Genomic DNA, 17,550 nt, shown 5'->3' on the forward strand with positions numbered 1-17,550 from the left:
CCCCCTCATCATCAATCTGTAAACAGAGCCGCGACTCCATTGCCAAACCAACCCCTCCCTGATAAATGAAAAGGTCATGAGAATCCTGAGACACATGTCTAAACCAAACAACCTGACAAACGCCAACAGAAACAAGAACTGAGAAACCGCTCAAATCACGGGGTATCAAATTCAAACCCATCCTCCAACCCTACGACACGACACAAGCGTCAGATATGACCAACTCATCTCACAATACCATCTGAGTCTAGCCCCAAGAATTCCAACAATGACGCAACGGCGTTCGACAAATCCAACCCTGGCAACACCGCAAGATGTACCAGGAGGTCGTGATGTTCATATACGGCCAAATCATGTACTGATGTCGCTTCATGCAAACAAAGTCAGGGTATCACGCCGACGGATGACGTCTTCCTTTACCGTTACAGATCATGCTCTAGCCAAGCGAAGAAGGAAGCCGAGACACCCTCAGCAAAAGTAATAATAAAAAAGCTGTTAAAAGCAAGAAAAAATCTGACAAGCTCAGCTTGTCTCGCGAACTCCCAGGGGCCAGACGTTTCAGATTGTTGGAGGAATGTCGGTTCCTCGAATCAGATATCGATGTCGGTAGGATGTTGTTGAATGCTGCCATTTGAACCAATAGCCAAGTGAATTCAGAGTAGGGATGTCGTTGTACCAAAAGAGATAAAGAAAATTCCATGGTCGTGTATCATGCAAAGGATCATGCCCGCAACGTGCGTCGTCTCCGCTGCCAGGTATAGAGGAAAAGACAAGCTGGTTCAAGGGAATAGGTCATAAGTCGTCAAATCATTGTCGTCTGAGAACGACGGAGTGGATGAGGCATAGCCCAGCTCAATATGCTGCGGCAGTAGATCCTTCGCTTGTTGCAACAGCAACTAACGCCTCAAGGCGGCCTAAAGAGCCGTTGCTGCCAGGTCGTCCCTGCTGTTGCTGTTGCTGCTGGGTCTGTTGATGCGGGTGTTGTTGCTGCTGGGGGTGCTGAGGATGTTGCTGATTCTGCGGGGGTATCTGTTGTGGTGGTTGCTGGTATTGAGGGTGTAGCGGTGCTTCTTTGATAGGAAATCCACTGAAGCCAGTAAAGTTCGGGTGCACCATCCTATCCACGTGAGCCATCCGTGGATCTTGCTGCTCCTGAGGAGGTCGGCCGTCTCTGTGAACGGAAACGGGCCCATTATACCATCCACGACGCTTATTTTCTCTCGAAGTTGTAATGGATGGGGCCGAAACTGTGTGTTGATGGAGAGATCGTGGGGCTGAGGTAGGAGGAGGTTTGGGGCCCTGGTATACCAGAGGCCGCTCCTCGAAACGAACAGTAGGAGGATTGAGCCGGACGTGCTCGGCTTGAGCCTGAACAGCCTGGTTTGCTTCGGAAGCCCAGCTACCCGCACTATCACGAGGCGGTGTATTGTGGTTGATATCAAGGCGGTTGAGGCCTCTCTGGAGGCTCGCATCGTACAAGTTGAGATTTCGTCTCTCGTCCTGCATCGGGGTTTCGGGGAGATGAGGTTGATAAGAGGCTCGAATCTGAGGCTCTTGGTCGACCATCATGGGCGAAGGCTGTCTCCTTGGTGGAGTGGCAGGTGGGAGAGGGTCGAACGACTCAATACCGGGCAGGCGGAAGGACGACTGAGAGGTTGAAGGGTTCGCGATCGGTGGTGGTGGGTTCGGACGTACAGATGACTGGTTCACAACAGAGCTTAGCTGACTGGGGTTCCCATTGATATTGCGGCTGTCTGGATGCCACGTTCTTCGGCGCCAGTCTCCCTCTGATAGTGACTCCCTTCGCGACCATTGAGAAGTCGATGAAGGAGTTGGGGATGGAGGGATGCCGTTACTGTTTGGCGGGAGAGCACCCACATTCGAAGCATTAGCGGGGCCAGGCCCAAACATCATCGGTCTCCCCCCTGGTGCTCCGGGGGATTGAAATGGATTCCCTGGAACACTCAAGCGGCGGCCTGGTGTTCGACTTCCAGAGGTATACATGCTGTGCGATCGTGAGTGCGATGTTGCTGGGGAAGAAACGCCTGGTCCCCATCTAGGGCTGCTCTGCCCAGTTGAGAAGGTAGATGAAGTTGGCGTTCCGAAATCACTAGGAGAAGCAGGTCGGTAGTGAGGGTAAGACCCCTCCATAGCACTCCGGTAAGATTCCAAAGACAATCGCGAGCGAGGGTCTGCCATCACCAAAGGAGGCGGTCGCCGTCTGGCATCTTGAACGCTGTAAGCCGAACCGACAGAACTGACACTGGTGATACTCGAGGTAGAGAGCGATTTGGAATGTCCCCTTTGAGGACCGCCGGCACTACCACCTGTCGATGCTCTGGCTCGATTACCGGCTTGCCGAATCCGATCGGGCCGCATCTGCCGTTGAAACCGGGACCCAGTTGCAGCTAGCGAGTCCATAGGAATGTTCTCGTTGACATGGACCGTCTGTGCATGTTGCCTCAAGTTATCGAGTCTTGAAAAGCGACGAGAGCAGTGACACTGGAATGGGCGTTCTCCTGTATGCTTTCTGTTGATATAAATCAGCATTACGACAAACCAAGTCGGGTCGAGCGACAAAGGAAGACCACAAACCTGATATGCCGGGCAAGATGCTCGCTCCGCGTAAAACTCAAATTACAAGGCGGATAGTCTGTACAATAAAAGCGCTGCGACTTCTTCTTCTTGCCTGACCTGGGTCCGTCTGCTCCAACACTTTCATCGTCAGATCCAGCGCCATCCTCAATGGTGCCAGTCTCTCCATCGGAATCGTCCATATCCACGTCGCCCGAGTCTCCTGATTTAGTCGAATGTCGTGAGTCGTGACGCCGAGGCATCTTTGGTTTGGGTGGCTGTTCAGGCATCTGTATTCCTTGCGGGAAGGGACTGGATGGCAGTGGCTTCTGGCTAGCTAGGTTGAAAGTTGCCCTTGTTGGAGTCGCACCATCGTCGGCAGGTATTTGTGAGTGTGTATGAGGGGCTGTGTTGGGTCGAGGAGTTACGGTCGATGAACCCATGACGTCTTCGCGAGAGACCGTCATTGCCAGCGGGGAATTTACTGGACGAAAAGCGGCCGCCATGGCGACAAAAGTTCGAAATTGATACTGGCAGCAGTATTATCGATATTAGTGACGATATTACCGTTGCGCGGATCCGCCTCTCGGGAAAGGGCGAGAGAGATGCCCGGAGGGTGCAACGTCCTGGTCACACAGGTACGAGAATTCGGTCGGGTAATCGTTATGCACCGCTATATGTGCTGTCGGGACTGCAATGTTTTCACTTGGATGCACCGACAATCTCACTGACAGAAAACAGCAAGACGGCCAAACGACTTGGTAGAAATCGCGAAGCGGGTGATGACGACCACAGGCAACCCTGTAGAAGACGAAAACCTTCCGACGATGAGGGGATATGGAGATAAGAAGTAATAGTCCGAGGAGTCAGGATGCAACAAGACACGCACACACAAAAAGGAACATGTACAAGTCGAGGCAGAATGCGGATCCCAACGGGATAGAGGGATAGATGTAAGGGGTCAAGAAGAGAGACAACGAGGATGGAGAAACAGGGAGCGTGTTGTAAGAGAATGAGTAGAGGCGTTCTCAGGCTCCTACAGTACCCACGACCTGCTAACTAGGGCCCGCCTTAGAGCGTACGTGGAAATGCCGGCGGGGAGGGAGGCGTGCGTAGTGGTGATGCAAGCCAGCCAAGATCAGGGCCTAGATCCGCAGAGTGGCACAGACCAGACTGAGGTGAGTTGATAATTATTCTTTGAGCGACTGCGAAAGTGATGCAGTCAAACCCATTCGACGGAATAATTCGTCACTTGCAGGGCGATCCTTTGTGGTTGCAACTTGAATTCATCAAGGGACAACCGAGAAAGTCAAAATCGAAACTGTATTGTATGTGTGTTGCTTGCATACAAAGACTGCAGCAACAACGTGAACTAAAACGTGCGTGACGCAGAAGGGGGAAAAAGGTTGACAGTCGCAAACTGGTGAGTCGAGACAGGGGCAGAGAGAGAAAAAGTGGCAGGGCCGCAGGGGCAAGCGTGGCGATGATGTATGTCTATGGTTGCTTTTCCGCCCCAAATCGATTGCCTGTGGAGTCCGGATCCGGGATGGATGCATGGAGGCAGGATGGAGTCGCCTAACTCTCTTGTTCCCTTGCACTAAGACAGAGTCTTTGTTAGTTGCGTTGCCCGACCAATCAATCTAGAGGTCAGCCACCTCACGTCGTCGTGCTCACTGTTGTCATGCTCATTGACCTGGATCACTGTAGGTCCAAAGTCCGACAGGAACCTAATTCTCTAGGGTTCCCCATCTGGCTGCAAACTGAGCCTGGCACTGGATGCCCGTGGATGTTGAGTTGCGCTGGGCGCGGAGCTCTGGTCTCGGTTCAAACGGCGCCAACACAATTCTCCGCTTTGCCAGTTTGCGACCGACCACAGCTCGTCCTCGTCTCGTCTCGTGGAAACCCTGGCAGTGGAGGGCAAGGCACCGCCGGCTTTGGTGGGGAGCGGGTTACAGTTGCAGGATGAGTCGATAGATGCTGCTTGGACTCTATCCGTATTCCTGAGCGGTGACTGTTGGGCACAAAAAACCTGTATTCGAGGTGGGTGGGTGGGATTGCAGCAAGTCAGAACGATTTGATTAACCGTAGTATCCAGGCCCGCGGGTCCAATTCCAAGCAGAGGCATCAAGCAGCATGCGGACTGATTGTCGTTTCACAACACCTTGCTGAATAATTCTATCTTGAGGGCACATTGAACACCAACTCATGCCAGTCAGAGCCGCCAGGTACAGGTCACCTGCACTGCTGAGCAGGGGGCGGGCCAGGTACATAGCGCCAGCATGTACCTGATGTGACCCATGCGAGGTATAACCCTGCAAGCGCTGCAGCTTGATCAACCAACGAGCTGCAAGCTAGTGGTAAAGCAAGCTGACAGTTGACCAGCCTGTCCAAGGATGATAAGGTCGCTGAAAAGCACCTAGCCTCTAGGTGCGTGTTTCTCGACCGCTTCAGATGTATACCTTCCTAGGTAATCATGTCTTACAAAACTTTCCTAATACAGGTGAATCGAATCCTCAACGTATCTTCAAGCATGAGTATAAGCACATTGTCAAAGCCTGTGGGTGAGCCAGTCCTGCTCATGCTCTGGATTAGGGTACAAACCCAACTTACAGGATTCGCGATAATATCGTCAACCCAGAAGGAGCCAGCATGCGTGCGAGGGGTTGGGTCCTCAGCCTTGGATGGATCAAGGGCCCATGTCAATGAGGGTTGGAGACAGCGCTTTGATGATTTTCACCCACAGGGACCCCAAAACCGCAGCTGTGCGATGGTAAAAATAAACCTCGCGCCAGTTGCATGTTGAACCAAAAACCTGTGCTTGCTTGACTCGAAATGAAGCCGTCCCTGGCCGACCAGCCGCAAGGGGCCGTGTCGGGGGCTTGGCGTTGAACTTGCTCCGTGCAAGTCCACAAATTTGTTACAACGACAAACACGATTCCGGCTTCCACCACTGTTCAGACGGAGTTTGCCCAAATCTTATTCTCAGTTGCCATAGACATGCTTGTAGCGGCATACCTCGAAAGCATGATTCAATTAAGCGACACCGAGCAGACTGGGAGGCAATAATGGATTGTTCATCGTCACCCAGTCAGTGCAGGTCATCTGGATGCAGCCGGCTTACCCATTCGATGTAATCTGATACAGACCCCTCCCCGCGTGCCTAACGTTAACACACAGTCACTTTTTCTCAGCTTTATATAGGTGAGCAGGGGAATGAACAATGGTGCCTGGATCCCGTAGGTCGGTGGGCTTGAGATTCAGGTCGATGATGAACATCGTGCGGGGAGTCAAGCTATATCAAAGCACAATGCAACCCTTTCAATTAAAGCCCATCTGTCCCGATGATGAACATGTCTTTGCTGCGTCGTTATTCGCTTCCAATATCGCGGTCTGATAAATTGGAAGGCACTGTCGCTTTGATGGCTCCAGTATGAAAGGTCTACCACTCGACAGGTCCACGAGATCCATACATCGCACTGGCGCCGTTGGGCGCAAGCAATGACGTGAAATGTCGCAAATCAGAATACGCATGGGTGTATGTCGGTAGCAGGTAACGGTCGTTGTGGAGTTCGAGCTGGCATTTGATAGTTCGCAGCGTGAGGAAGAGGTTGGCCACTGATTCCGAAGATGCCGTACAAGTCAGGACAAACTCAATGCTGACCTCGTATGACGCACTGAGGGTCGATTGCCAGCACACTGGTTCTCTCAATGCAGGCCCAACAGCAGGTGCCTCCAAAGTGTTTGCCTGCATGCATCTCACGGCGGTGTATGTTTGCGGATGGATCTAGCGTGCCTGGTGGATCGTGCGTGGTCAAGAACCAGGTACTTCATTCATCCCATAGCCAAGAACGATCAGTCGTCCAAGCTCTACTGGCCACATGAACCCTTCAGGAGGCTGGAGCACAGCAATGAAGCATCGCATCAATATCGGATCTGGCTCTAATCGACTGTGTAGAAGCCGATGCAACAGAATCTGTCCGACGAGTTCAAGGTTCTGTCTCGCACGCCAATTCTTCGCATAAATGAGGCGCACGACGCAGAGCCAAGGCGTGCGGAGAGAGTAACATGGCTCACATTTGCGTTTCTGCAAGCTCTGGCTGGACGTTGCGCATGCAGCTTGAAAGGAATGCATTTACAATTCGAGGCTCACAAGATGCTCACCTGATGTGCGAATGGAAGGATTCTAGTCGTCCACCGATGAACGATGATCTGTGATCTTGCAAGCATCTTCCCATACTCTCCGTGTAGCAGCGACAAGACGCTGCTGTGCCATGGAACTTGCATGATCCATGAATCCCGGAATGCCATATGTACGGTCAATGATCGACTTCGTCTCTCTCGCCTCGATCTACTGTAATCTTGAGGCTTGGAAGACGTCGGCGATAGGACGGCTGGTTGAAATTGGCTTTAGGCCTCAACTTAAAGAAGGTTTCTAGAGTCCTTGGTGGTTAGTTGGCGTATCCCATGAAGGGTCCTTGAGATGGATACTGTGTGTCTTCCAGCCATGAAGGCTCTCTTTTTCCGAGGCGGCCAGTTCCGTGATTGTTTGGTTCCTTCGTTTCGTTTCGCGCCTTTTTTGCTGTGCTTCTGATCTGAGTTGTCAATTTTAGCTGTGACCTACAGGCTCTCTCCTTGGATGGAGCCGCTAAGAAGCAGAGGTACGGACAGAACCTTCACACTCAACTGAAAGTAAGTACCTTGCAGGACGTACAACGCTAATATAAGGGGACTGGACGTGAAAGAAAAACTCAGAGCCTCTGCTTTTGGCGATGAAAAGACTTGAGGTACCTCAGTTCAGGTATCTTCCAGATCTTAAGACCAGTGAACTTTGGCATTGTCGAGAAGTCTTGTTGCTCCCCGGAGCCACCTAACCTAAGGTAGCCTCCACTGCCTCGAATACTCGACCCCTCCTTCCCGTCTCATCGTTGTTGAACCCCTCGCCCCTCCACTAAGTACTACCTACCTACCTTACCTTACATAAAGTACTGTACCTTAGACCGGAGCTAAAGCTAGAGACGGTAACTACCCCACCCCCTCTGTCTATCGCTCATGCACGTCCCCCTCCTTCCCGTCATCAGTGCGCCGTGTGACCGTCTATCGATAAGAGATAAGCAAGCAGGTGGGATGTCGCCGGCCAAAAAAAGATGAGCACTTGACGGTGGAAAATAATCGAGACATCTTCTAGCACTATCCACCACCAAACTCGATATCGTTATTGTGTAGGCAGGTCACATTTGATTCGACTGCTTACGATTATTGTTGCAGCCCACTATTGCTGTCCTGCATGATTCAGGGTTCCCTTGGATGCTATCGACACATCCCGATGATCTAAGAAACCCTGTCAGCCGCTGTCTGTCCGTTTTCATCCTTTAATTGGCTCAGATGCAGCAGCGCTACTGTATCCCTTGAACTTCTCTAATGCTCTCTTTGTTCGTTTGGCTTTTGAGAAATGAGGATGATAACCATGCCCACAACGCCAAGCACTCGAAATCGGACATTTAGCAAAGCTTCTGGGACCAGCGTTTGAAGAGATGCCCGTTCTCGAATTCCATCGGTACCTTGGTTCTTGGTGGCAATCCAGTCAACTAGCGGTGACCATTAGACTTCCAGCCTCTTTTTCTTCGTTGTCCTCTTTCAGCCTCCAGATCTTGAATGGGGGTATTGCTTGTCTCAGTGTTTTCGGGTACCTGGGGAAGGTCTAAAATTGGACAGGCAACCCAGCAGATGCACACCTCGCCCTTGAGTTGAGTTCTCTCCCATCGCTTAATACCGTTTTCTCGCATCGGTAATTACCAAGGATCACGATAGAGATGCGAGAATTGACCTGCATATACACTAAAACTACGCAACCAGCCGCCTCTAAAGCAGCCGCCGTTTGCGCCTCGTCGCCTTGACAGCTCCACTTGGCGTTGAGGATCAACATTGAGGGTCTTTCTTCAACTCAATGCCGCCTGGCTCATACATATCATGACGAGCCATACTGAAGGTTTGCCACGTCTGTCCAGCCTCGAGCTTCTGGATGGATTTACCTTCAGTGCTACTTCCAGGCACCAAGTACGAAACATTCTCTTCCCGAAATAGCATGGACACGGGGATTCGCCAGAAGCTTGCTCCTCAGGAATGGATGAGCCACAGACCAGCTTACCGCCTTTTAGTTGTTTCCAACCGCTGGTTGCTAGGAAACAAGCGCCTCTTTCAATTTATCGAATACTATGCGTATGCCTGTGAAGCGCAATGACTCTCGATATCCCTCTTATCAGCCAGTGTAAAAAGTCATCTCACTTGATATGTATGGTACCTTAATCGTTCCTGAGACTACTGTCTGAGCCCTCATCCTAGCCTCTGACCTGGTCTTCAACAATGCCACCAAATGCAAGGCACGGCGCAGGTTGACGACAGACCTATCCACCAGAGTAACATGGTCTCAAAGGATGTCACACTTACACCCTTGACCTAACCTCCATGTGCTGGCTTGCACACCAACTTGTCGTTGACGACGACATTTGCTGACTCCTTTTTGGGGGATACGCAGTTGAGCCCCGCGTCCGCTTATTCCGACCACACCCATGTGACAACTCCCTCCAGAAGCAGGGGAATATCACTCACGGGCCGGGAGGTGGGCGACCGGTGAAGCAAGGGACTGCGACTTGACTGAACCTGCAACGAGATCCATCCACTCTGTTCGTCGATTTCGAGTATGTGTTGCCAGCCGAGATATCTCGAATTTGCCTTGGACCCTTCATCCTTCCCAACCTCGCTATTCAATGTTTTGCCTTGTCCTGGAATTTTGGGAGTTTCTAATTGTCTCGTTACCTTCCACATGGGCCGTCAATTTCATGTTGTCTTGAATTGTCTTTGTTTCCAAGCCTCATGCTAGTGGCCATGCTAGCACTATTGCCCGATAGAGGCCCACAGCATTTGGCAATTGCCTGTCTTGTCCTTAACTTGTCTCGTCTTGTCTTTAACCTCTCTCGTTTGGGCCTTTGATCCTACACCGCTCTTTTATGCTCAAACCCAAAATTCGGAGGCCTTAACTGCTTCTGGTGGATCTTCTACCCACATGCCTCTCATCGCCTCAGACTCACTCACTGGTTGACCTTCAAAGTCGATTCTCAGATCAACTGGCCTGCGATGGTGAAGCTGAACCTGGATCTGAATGCAGCTAACCCTAGTTGGTTGGGCTTCCTCTTGAGGGTCGGGTTCTGAACCCGACTTGTCCTTAACACATGGCTCCTACACATCATGATTGCATGCACCTCATGGGCCTTCCATGCAGGTATCCTCATTCGCATGCGTGGTTGCATGTAGGTATGTACGTCAAAGCCTCATGATTCGATTCACGATCTTCTTGTGCAACCCTTGAAGTTTAACTATCCCTATCGCATATTGTGCGGAGGTGTAGCCCAAGTTTGAGGGCCCATCATTCCTCGGTTCTGTGCCCACGTCCAATCTCTTTGTTTATCAGACCTGTTTCTCGGTTCTCTTCGGTGCCTCCAACCTGGTGTGCTCGTGCTGACTGCCCCTCCCATGCTCCATTCGGGGAGTTATGGTAAATCGTACTGTTGAACAAGTATTGCTTTCATACCGTGTCTGTTTAAGGGCACCTCTGCGGAGGCGATATTCCTTCTGCATATCTAGTGACTTTATCTGTGTGTTGGAGCCCGAAGTGTTGCATGATGACCTCTAGACGCCACCCTTCATGTGCCCTCACCACTCACATCTAGACCTGGCTTTGAGGCTCCGCGATCAACGCCAAGTAGTTTATCGCCTTCAGCTGGGGAGCATCCCCGCATGTGATTATCCTGCATACTAAGCTACTGATACTCCAGATGTAGTAAGAGCTGACATCATGACGGTTTTAGTGTCGATCCCCAGGGTCCTTGCCAAATCGTATTGTTGATGCTTCGACATGGTCTGCCCCGCGATTGACATGGAGTAACCTTCAGCTACAGCGTGGGGTGGTTTCTTTTTAGATAAAATACGGTGGCTCCTATACACTGTTCTTACAGATACTTAGAAATTGGATTACTTATCGCAAACCTTGAGCTTCTTTCAGATTCTGGCCATTGTTCGGTTAGTGGTTTTGTAGGGTAACCTGGTTTGATACCTAACGTATCTTGCTGTAAAACACACCATAGGAAGATGCGCGACTTTTTAGAGCATCAAATTAATGTTATTAGCGTAATAGGTGAGTTTTTTTTCTTCATTGTTATACAATTACTTATACAGAAAGGCTTAACATGATAGCATGGGTATCGTACTCTCAAGCCCAGCTCATTCACACCCAAGCATTGAACTTTCTTATCAGTTCGGGATTCAAGCTCTTTACCCATTATGTCATTCAGTGCAAGATGACTCAGAACAGATATCTTAAAAGTATATCATTAAACATATTGATTTTCGTACATAGTCATATCTAACAGTATTGGTGTATAATGCAAGTGGCTGGCAGAATATCCCGTGAAAAACACCCCAAATTCGTACCCAACTATCCTTGTAATAGATTCTTTTTGCTTCATCAAGCCCAGCATGATAAAGTATAGGGCGAAGTAACAATCCTAAACTTCTCATATAAGTATCAATGCTCACAGTACCATGACGCGTCGGCTCTTAAATATCCAACATACTCCTGATTTGTTGGGGAGGAGCATTGATGGAGTTGTTTGTCTCGGTGCTGTTGCTGCGACCGGTAGATCCGGGACGCCCGGAGGATCGACCTCGACCCTGTCCGTCCATGTAAGGGGGCGGAGGGGGGCCGTCGAGTCCAAGTTGCGCTTCACGGCGAGCTCGGTCCTCGGCGAGGTTGTTAGGGAAGAGAATACCCGCGACAGCTTCCATATTGCGCTCATGACGGCGACGTTCATTCTTACCAGTGTACGGCTGGACAAACGATCGCGAAGCATTGGAGCTAATAGAAGCAGTGCCAGCCCGATCAGAGCGTGGGTTGTTGGAAGCGTCCAGGGGGCGATGCATGTGACCCATCTCGATATCATCATCTCTGGCAGCAGCCAAAGCCTCCTCACGCAGGTCTCGTTCCGCATCTCCTTCAATACGTCGACCGGTGGCTCTACCACCTCCAATCTCATGAACATTGCGAGTAAGCTTGTCCTTGAAGCTGAGGAGATGGTCACCCCTGACACGGTGCCACCAGGCAGGCTTGTTAACGATGCCAAGTTCTCGGTTGATCATCTCACCACGCTCTCGTCTCTTGCGGATCAGACTCTTGTCCTCATTAGGGCTGAAGAAACCGTAGAGATACTGAATGTAAAGGATGAGCAGAGTTGGCAGGAAGCCCCAACAGTAGATCACAGGGATGTTTCCGTTGTACTTGACAATGGAGTAGTCAAACTCCCATGAGATGAAGGCCTGATACGCAATGGTAGCCGCTGATAGAGGGATGATAAGCCAGAAGCGGAAAGGGATGTATCGAAGAAAGCCAACAGCGCGGTTGACGATACCGCGGTGTCGGGGCTTATAATGCTTGATCGAGTGATGGAGAGAAAAGACGATAGTGAGCCAGGCTACCACGAGACAGAAGGCGCCAACCTTGAATCGAGTATTAGTTGCTCCAGGGACCGCCTTGGCCAATGTCTGCTCCTCCGAGTGCTGTAGCTGGGTGAATTTCCAGCTACGGGGAACCACCATGAAAAAGTTCAGCCACAGCCAGAGGTAAAACCATAACGGTAACCAAAACTCAACTTTGGAACGACGGTCATCATCGCGCAGGATAAATGGATTAGGATCGACATATTGCCTTTCCTGCCAGGAGCCCCAATGACGAACAGCTTCCCAAGTCATAGCGACGGTGCCCATGCAGAGGAGGTACCAAAAGAAGACATTGACAGTGATGGGCAATTCCTGGAGATAGTATCGATCGATATCAATGCCGACAAAGAGACTGATAAGAGCCGCAGCCGCACTGAACAAGGCCCAATACCACTGCCAGCGACGACCGATGGGATAGAAGCGCGAATCGCGTGGCACGTAGAGTTTTCCATGCTTAGCCAGGACAGTAAGGTTGAGAACAAGAGCAATTCCGAAAGCAACAGCGAATCCAATTCCGACGAAACCACGAGTCTTGATGTTCTCGATCGCGGAATAGCACTTAGTGGCATTGGTCCATGTGCCGTTCGGGAAGACGTAAGCCGGAGTATAGGGCGCAAAGGTCAGGTAGCATTTAGAGTTGTTGGAGATGGTGTTGTTGCTGTAGAATGTGTAGTTGAAGTACTTGAGGGTCGTGAGGTTGAAGTGGACGCCGCCGAGAATGGTGTCGCTGCTGTTACCCTTGTCACCCTGTGGCCATTCATTTACGGCACGAGCCGAGATATGGGCAAAGGCCTCGATCAAGCCATTCATGCTGGGCAATTGGTGTCGAGGTTGAGGCGCGTGCGTGCTATGTCGGCTCCAAATGCGCTCTGAAGGGTATCACGGTCGTTGCGAGTATCGAAGAGAACACCGCAAACGGGAGACTCGAGCGAATATCGAGCAGATGCTGGGTAGTTGTCGCGATGCAATTGCTTATGTATATATGGGCAGTTCACCCTTGAGGAATCGAGAGGGTTGCCAATCAGTAGAAAAGAGTCGATTCAACAACGGAACGCATCAGGGCATGGCTCAAATCGACGAAGATCTCAACCAACAAGAGATGCGACGACGTCGAGATGAAGGAAGAAAGAAAGAAAGAAATGAGAAGCAGGAGGGAAGTGATCAAGAAAAACAAAATATCGTTGGTTGGATGCGGATTGGATGGCAATGGGATATGCCGGGCATGCCGTTGCGATGGGAAAACGACTCGCGGCTGAGTGGATGGCAGTCATCTTTTTTCTGGGTACGTATTTCCGAGGGTGTGGAGGTGGAGACGCCGGGCGGTCCGTTTTTGCATGTCGAAATTCTCTCATACTGAGATATTGTGACACGGAATACGCGGGAAATGAAGATTGCGCCCGAAAAGGATCAACATTGATAACAAGAAGATACTGTCAGTAACTTGAGCATCATTTGAAGTCAAGTCATGCTAAGAGACGCTAAGAACTGAGGCTATTCAACTCTTCAAAGCACCTGCATCATGCCATTACCTGGCATCAGAGTCTATCCACTTCTAGCACCCATGTAGTGATGACCTCACTGTAGCGAGCTCCGTGCTCAAGTGTTCATTGGTTGCTGTGCCAAGCACAGGGAATTCTCCCGCTAATACCGCTGCTACTGTAATGTGCATACGGACGGTTAGTAGGCACGTTTAATCCCCGCGGCGATGAGACGGATCCATTCTGCTCCGCCCGAGCCGCCAAGCCAAAGACCTTGCTTCAAGTGCCTGAGATACAGAATGGTCAGGTGAAGGGTACGTACCTGCGGGAGAGCGATGCCCGAAAAGGCCAGCAAGCTTCCAGAACATCCACCAAGAGCCAATTGAACACTTTAAGCTTGCGCCAACATTACCAGCTGTCAACGGTTGTAACATTGAGAGCCAACATCGAGATCATATCCGTCTATATATAACATGGCAGAAGACATCATAGCCGACGAAGAGCCGTCGTACATCGACTATGAGACCTTCCTCGACCCTGATTTCTCCCCCGCTTCCTTTGCGAATACGCTCGTTGTTTCGACCAATAACCCCAACGATACACCACTCGACCTCTCTACCCCCCTATCTCGTGTTCTTTTCGATGCTCAAGAGATTGACTCGCATATAGATGTCTTGACGACCCGCTCGGCCGTCCCATTGCTCAATTATACTCAGGAACAGACACAAGCATCCAAGAACATTGTTGGTGAATTGGATGGCCAGATCCAGAGCTTGAACGACAGCTACCGCCAGCTTGAGAAGGAGGTCATTGATAAACATGCTGAGGCAGACGAGGTTAGGCTCGTCGCTCTGCGGTTATGGGAGACCCTGAAGCTTGGCCGCTCGGTTGGACGATGTTTGCAGCTTGGTCGACAGCTTGAGGTTCAGCATTCGGAGCTCGACAGCGGAACCGGCAAGGAGGACCATCGGGCCCTGGTACGCTGTGCTTACACAATTGTGTCACTACGAGAAGTACTTGATCGTAAAGCTCCCGGTGAAGAAGGCTTTGGACTCAACCGTGTGGACGCCGTCAAGAGTCTGCAGGATACAGTCGTAACCCCCATCGATCGATCAGTTCGCGAGCGGGCGGAGCGCACCATTCGCGAATTCTCTGTGCAGTCAACCTCGACCTTTGCACAAGTTGAAGAGATCAAGGCACGGACAGCATCTGCTTTGACTGCACTCTACCTGCTATCGCCAACCACCGGGTTCAAGCCCGACAAATGGGTTCCAAGGCTGCTGCTTCAGTCTTTGGAAACCTATATACGATCGGCGCTACAGGCTAGCATTACGGCATTATCTCGTTCTCTGGGCCAACTACCAACACTGGATAAGGCCTTGGCTGATGTTATGGCCAAGTGTCAAAACGTGGTCTCCCTCGAGGCTGTCCTCGAGACTACAAAGCCTCCAGCCCACCCTCTTCTCCCCACCTCCAGCCAGCCGACCCAAGCGAGCTTACTTCAGTTCCTTCTCGCCCATCTTGAGACCGGAAGTCTCGCCTCATTCTTCTGGAGGACCATGGCCAGCAGTCTCGCTACGCGTGTGCAGGATATCATCAATCGTGGGGGTGTCGTAGCTAGAACCCTACGAACTAATAAGAACACGGTTGGAGACGCAATCCGCCAGGCTGTTGTCAAGGGATCCCAGTTACATAGCGCATTGACGGGATCAAAAGCTAGAACGAAGACGGAAGTCAATTGGGACCGAGAGGTCGCTGTGATGGTGGGAAGTGTAGTAAACAATCTTCGATAAACTTGGCAGATCAAAAGCATAGGGCTGGTCATGGCATGGCGGAGTCTTCGGCTTGTTTGGATAATAGTACTGTTAATGAATGTGGATTGATCTATGTGATTCATTGGGACCAGGCATATCTGACTTGTGATTGTTGTCGACTGTATCTGATTCATGTTCTAATAACAAAAGATCGTCAGGTCTCATTCAGCGCCTCGTTGATCAGTCATCAAATGTCAAGTGAGCTCCAATCAGGGCACATGCTCTCCCCGCTTGGAGCAATCTCACACAAAGAGGACATCTCAGCCAAGGACTTTGCTTGTTTCAGAATTGCAAACGCCTCAAAACATTTGGGACAAGACCTATCAGTACAGCATTATTACCACAACTTCTTACACTCCATTCACCCTAGCCAAAACAAAAATGGCACCGAATCAAGGCCTCGTTCATCTGAAGGAATACGATATCAAGGATAGCAACGTGGAGCTGATCGGGTCTGATATTGACCATCAAGTCAAGTACAATTCAGCGCTCACGGAGCCAGCCTGGAATGATGGCAAAGTTGGCGTTGAGCCTGGGCTACTTATCTGGCGCATTGAGCAATTCGAGGTCATTCCTTGGCCAAAGGAAAAGTACGGCCAGTTCTATGATGGCGATAGCTTTATCGTACTCTTCTCGGAACTGATTGGCAGTAATGATGGTACCGAGAAGCTCGTTCACGACATCTTCTTTTGGTTGGGAAAGCATACATCACAGGATGAAGCGGGTACCGCAGCGTACAAGGCTGTCGAATTGGATGAGTTCCTCAAAGGCTCGGCAACCCAGCACCGAGAGATTCAAGAGGCACCTTCAGATGACTTTCTAGCACTGTTCCCACGAATTTCGATCCGGTCTGGCGGAGTTGAGTCTGGGTTCAGACACGTGGAAGAGGAAGAGGAACCAAAGCAGATGCTCACCTTGCTGCGTGTGTTTAAGAACCCAGCTGCTAGCGCCAATGGAGTTGTTGTTCACGAAGTCGAGCCCACATGGACAAGCCTAGACGACACGGATGTCTTTGTTTTGGATGTTGGTGACAAGATCTGGGTGTGGCAGGGCAAGGATTGTAGTCCAATGGAGAAGGCAAAGGCAGCTCAGATCGTCCACGATATGACAGTCGCAAAACACTCGGAAGTCGAGGTTATTGCACAGACCGAGTCCCGATCCCGACGAATTATCGATCTCCTCGGCGGCGATGACGAAACACCCCGCGATGGCTTCCACTGCAAGAAACCCTTTACTCCTTGCACCACTGACAAAGCGTCCAAGAAGCTATTCAGGCTCAGTGACGCATCGGGACAACTCTCGTTCGGTCTTATCAAGGAAGCCGAACGCATATTGCATGATGATCTAGAAAGCGACGATGTTTTCTTGCTTGATGATGGTGGAAGAGCTATTTGGGTCTGGCAGGGAAGCGGATCGAGCGCTACTGAGAAGAAGAGCTGGATCAAGGTTGCACAGGCATATGTGCGGCACCTGCAGGCAGATAGCGGATATGAAGATGCGTATCTCATGCCCGTGGCTAAGGTTGTTGAAGGTAGCGAAAGTCGGGCCTTTACAAGAGCTCTTGCTGCATGAGGGTATCGCGAGGCTGGTTGCGTCCGACCTGAAGTTGGGTTATGAACATGTTGAAGATTAGTTTACGCCTCTCATATAAAATCTCAACTTGAATCATTGCGATGGATCAACGAAGATATGTTCCAACACTCTGTTTTACAATAGTATGTGCCCAAGTTTTGTTGCTTGAAGCCCAGTTCCCGCTTGAAAGCTTCCACACCTCTCTACAAAAGGCGTTCTAGAACAGGGGTCAAAAGCTCAGGGAAAGTTTGAGCCACCTTGTGGGGCTTTTAAGCATATGAGCATGCTCCATACCATATAAAAAGTTTTGTTTTCTTGAGAAAACTGAACCACCTGTTGGGTCGGAAACAAGTACTGCACAGTTTGGCAAGGGATATGTCATGGCCGCGGCAATACAAGGTAACCTAACTATGGGCATTGATGGCCATACTGGATTCGACTAACATAAGCTTCGCAAGGTAATGGTATCAGGTCGCTAGCCTTCAGGGACATCGATAACGAAGCCAAAGCTCAAAGCAATCAACGGCTCAAATAAGTGCAAGGTCTTCTGAACACGCGTCAAATCA

At 50.6% G+C, this 17,550-nt stretch overlaps 5 protein-coding genes across 5 annotated transcripts; 2 read left to right on the top strand and 3 right to left on the bottom strand.

Moving 5' to 3' along the window:
* Window positions 1-852: 852 nt before the first annotated feature.
* Window positions 853-3,080, bottom strand: FPRO_06424 (uncharacterized protein; the record flags this gene model as incomplete). The annotated part of the gene is made up of 2 exons (XM_031228664.1): window positions 853-2,530; window positions 2,596-3,080. 2 exons carry the CDS (start codon window positions 3,078-3,080, stop codon window positions 853-855), a joined length of 2,163 nt encoding a protein of 720 aa, XP_031078978.1.
* Window positions 3,081-6,013: 2,933 nt separating this feature from the next.
* FPRO_06423 (uncharacterized protein) lies at window positions 6,014-6,325 on the bottom strand (the record flags this gene model as incomplete). Its single annotated transcript, XM_031228665.1, has 1 exon — window positions 6,014-6,325. The coding sequence occupies one exon, from the start codon at window positions 6,323-6,325 to the stop codon at window positions 6,014-6,016; it is 312 nt and encodes a 103-aa protein (XP_031078979.1).
* A 4,859-nt stretch (window positions 6,326-11,184) lies between these two features.
* Window positions 11,185-12,930, bottom strand: FPRO_06422 (uncharacterized protein; the record flags this gene model as incomplete). The annotated part of the gene is made up of 1 exon (XM_031228666.1): window positions 11,185-12,930. One exon carries the CDS (start codon window positions 12,928-12,930, stop codon window positions 11,185-11,187), a length of 1,746 nt encoding a protein of 581 aa, XP_031078980.1.
* Window positions 12,931-14,071: 1,141 nt separating this feature from the next.
* On the top strand, window positions 14,072-15,391 carry FPRO_06421 (uncharacterized protein; the record flags this gene model as incomplete). The annotated part of the gene is made up of 1 exon (XM_031228667.1): window positions 14,072-15,391. The coding sequence occupies one exon, from the start codon at window positions 14,072-14,074 to the stop codon at window positions 15,389-15,391; it is 1,320 nt and encodes a 439-aa protein (XP_031078981.1).
* Window positions 15,392-15,793: 402 nt separating this feature from the next.
* On the top strand, window positions 15,794-16,984 carry FPRO_06420 (related to severin, depolymerization of actin filaments; the record flags this gene model as incomplete). The annotated part of the gene is made up of 1 exon (XM_031228668.1): window positions 15,794-16,984. The coding sequence occupies one exon, from the start codon at window positions 15,794-15,796 to the stop codon at window positions 16,982-16,984; it is 1,191 nt and encodes a 396-aa protein (XP_031078982.1).
* Between the last annotated feature and the right edge of the window lie 566 nt (window positions 16,985-17,550).

Source organism: Fusarium proliferatum (assembly GCF_900067095.1).
Source record: "Fusarium proliferatum ET1 genome assembly, contig: FPRO_scaffold003, whole genome shotgun sequence".
Lineage (NCBI taxonomy): Eukaryota > Fungi > Ascomycota > Sordariomycetes > Hypocreales > Nectriaceae > Fusarium > Fusarium proliferatum.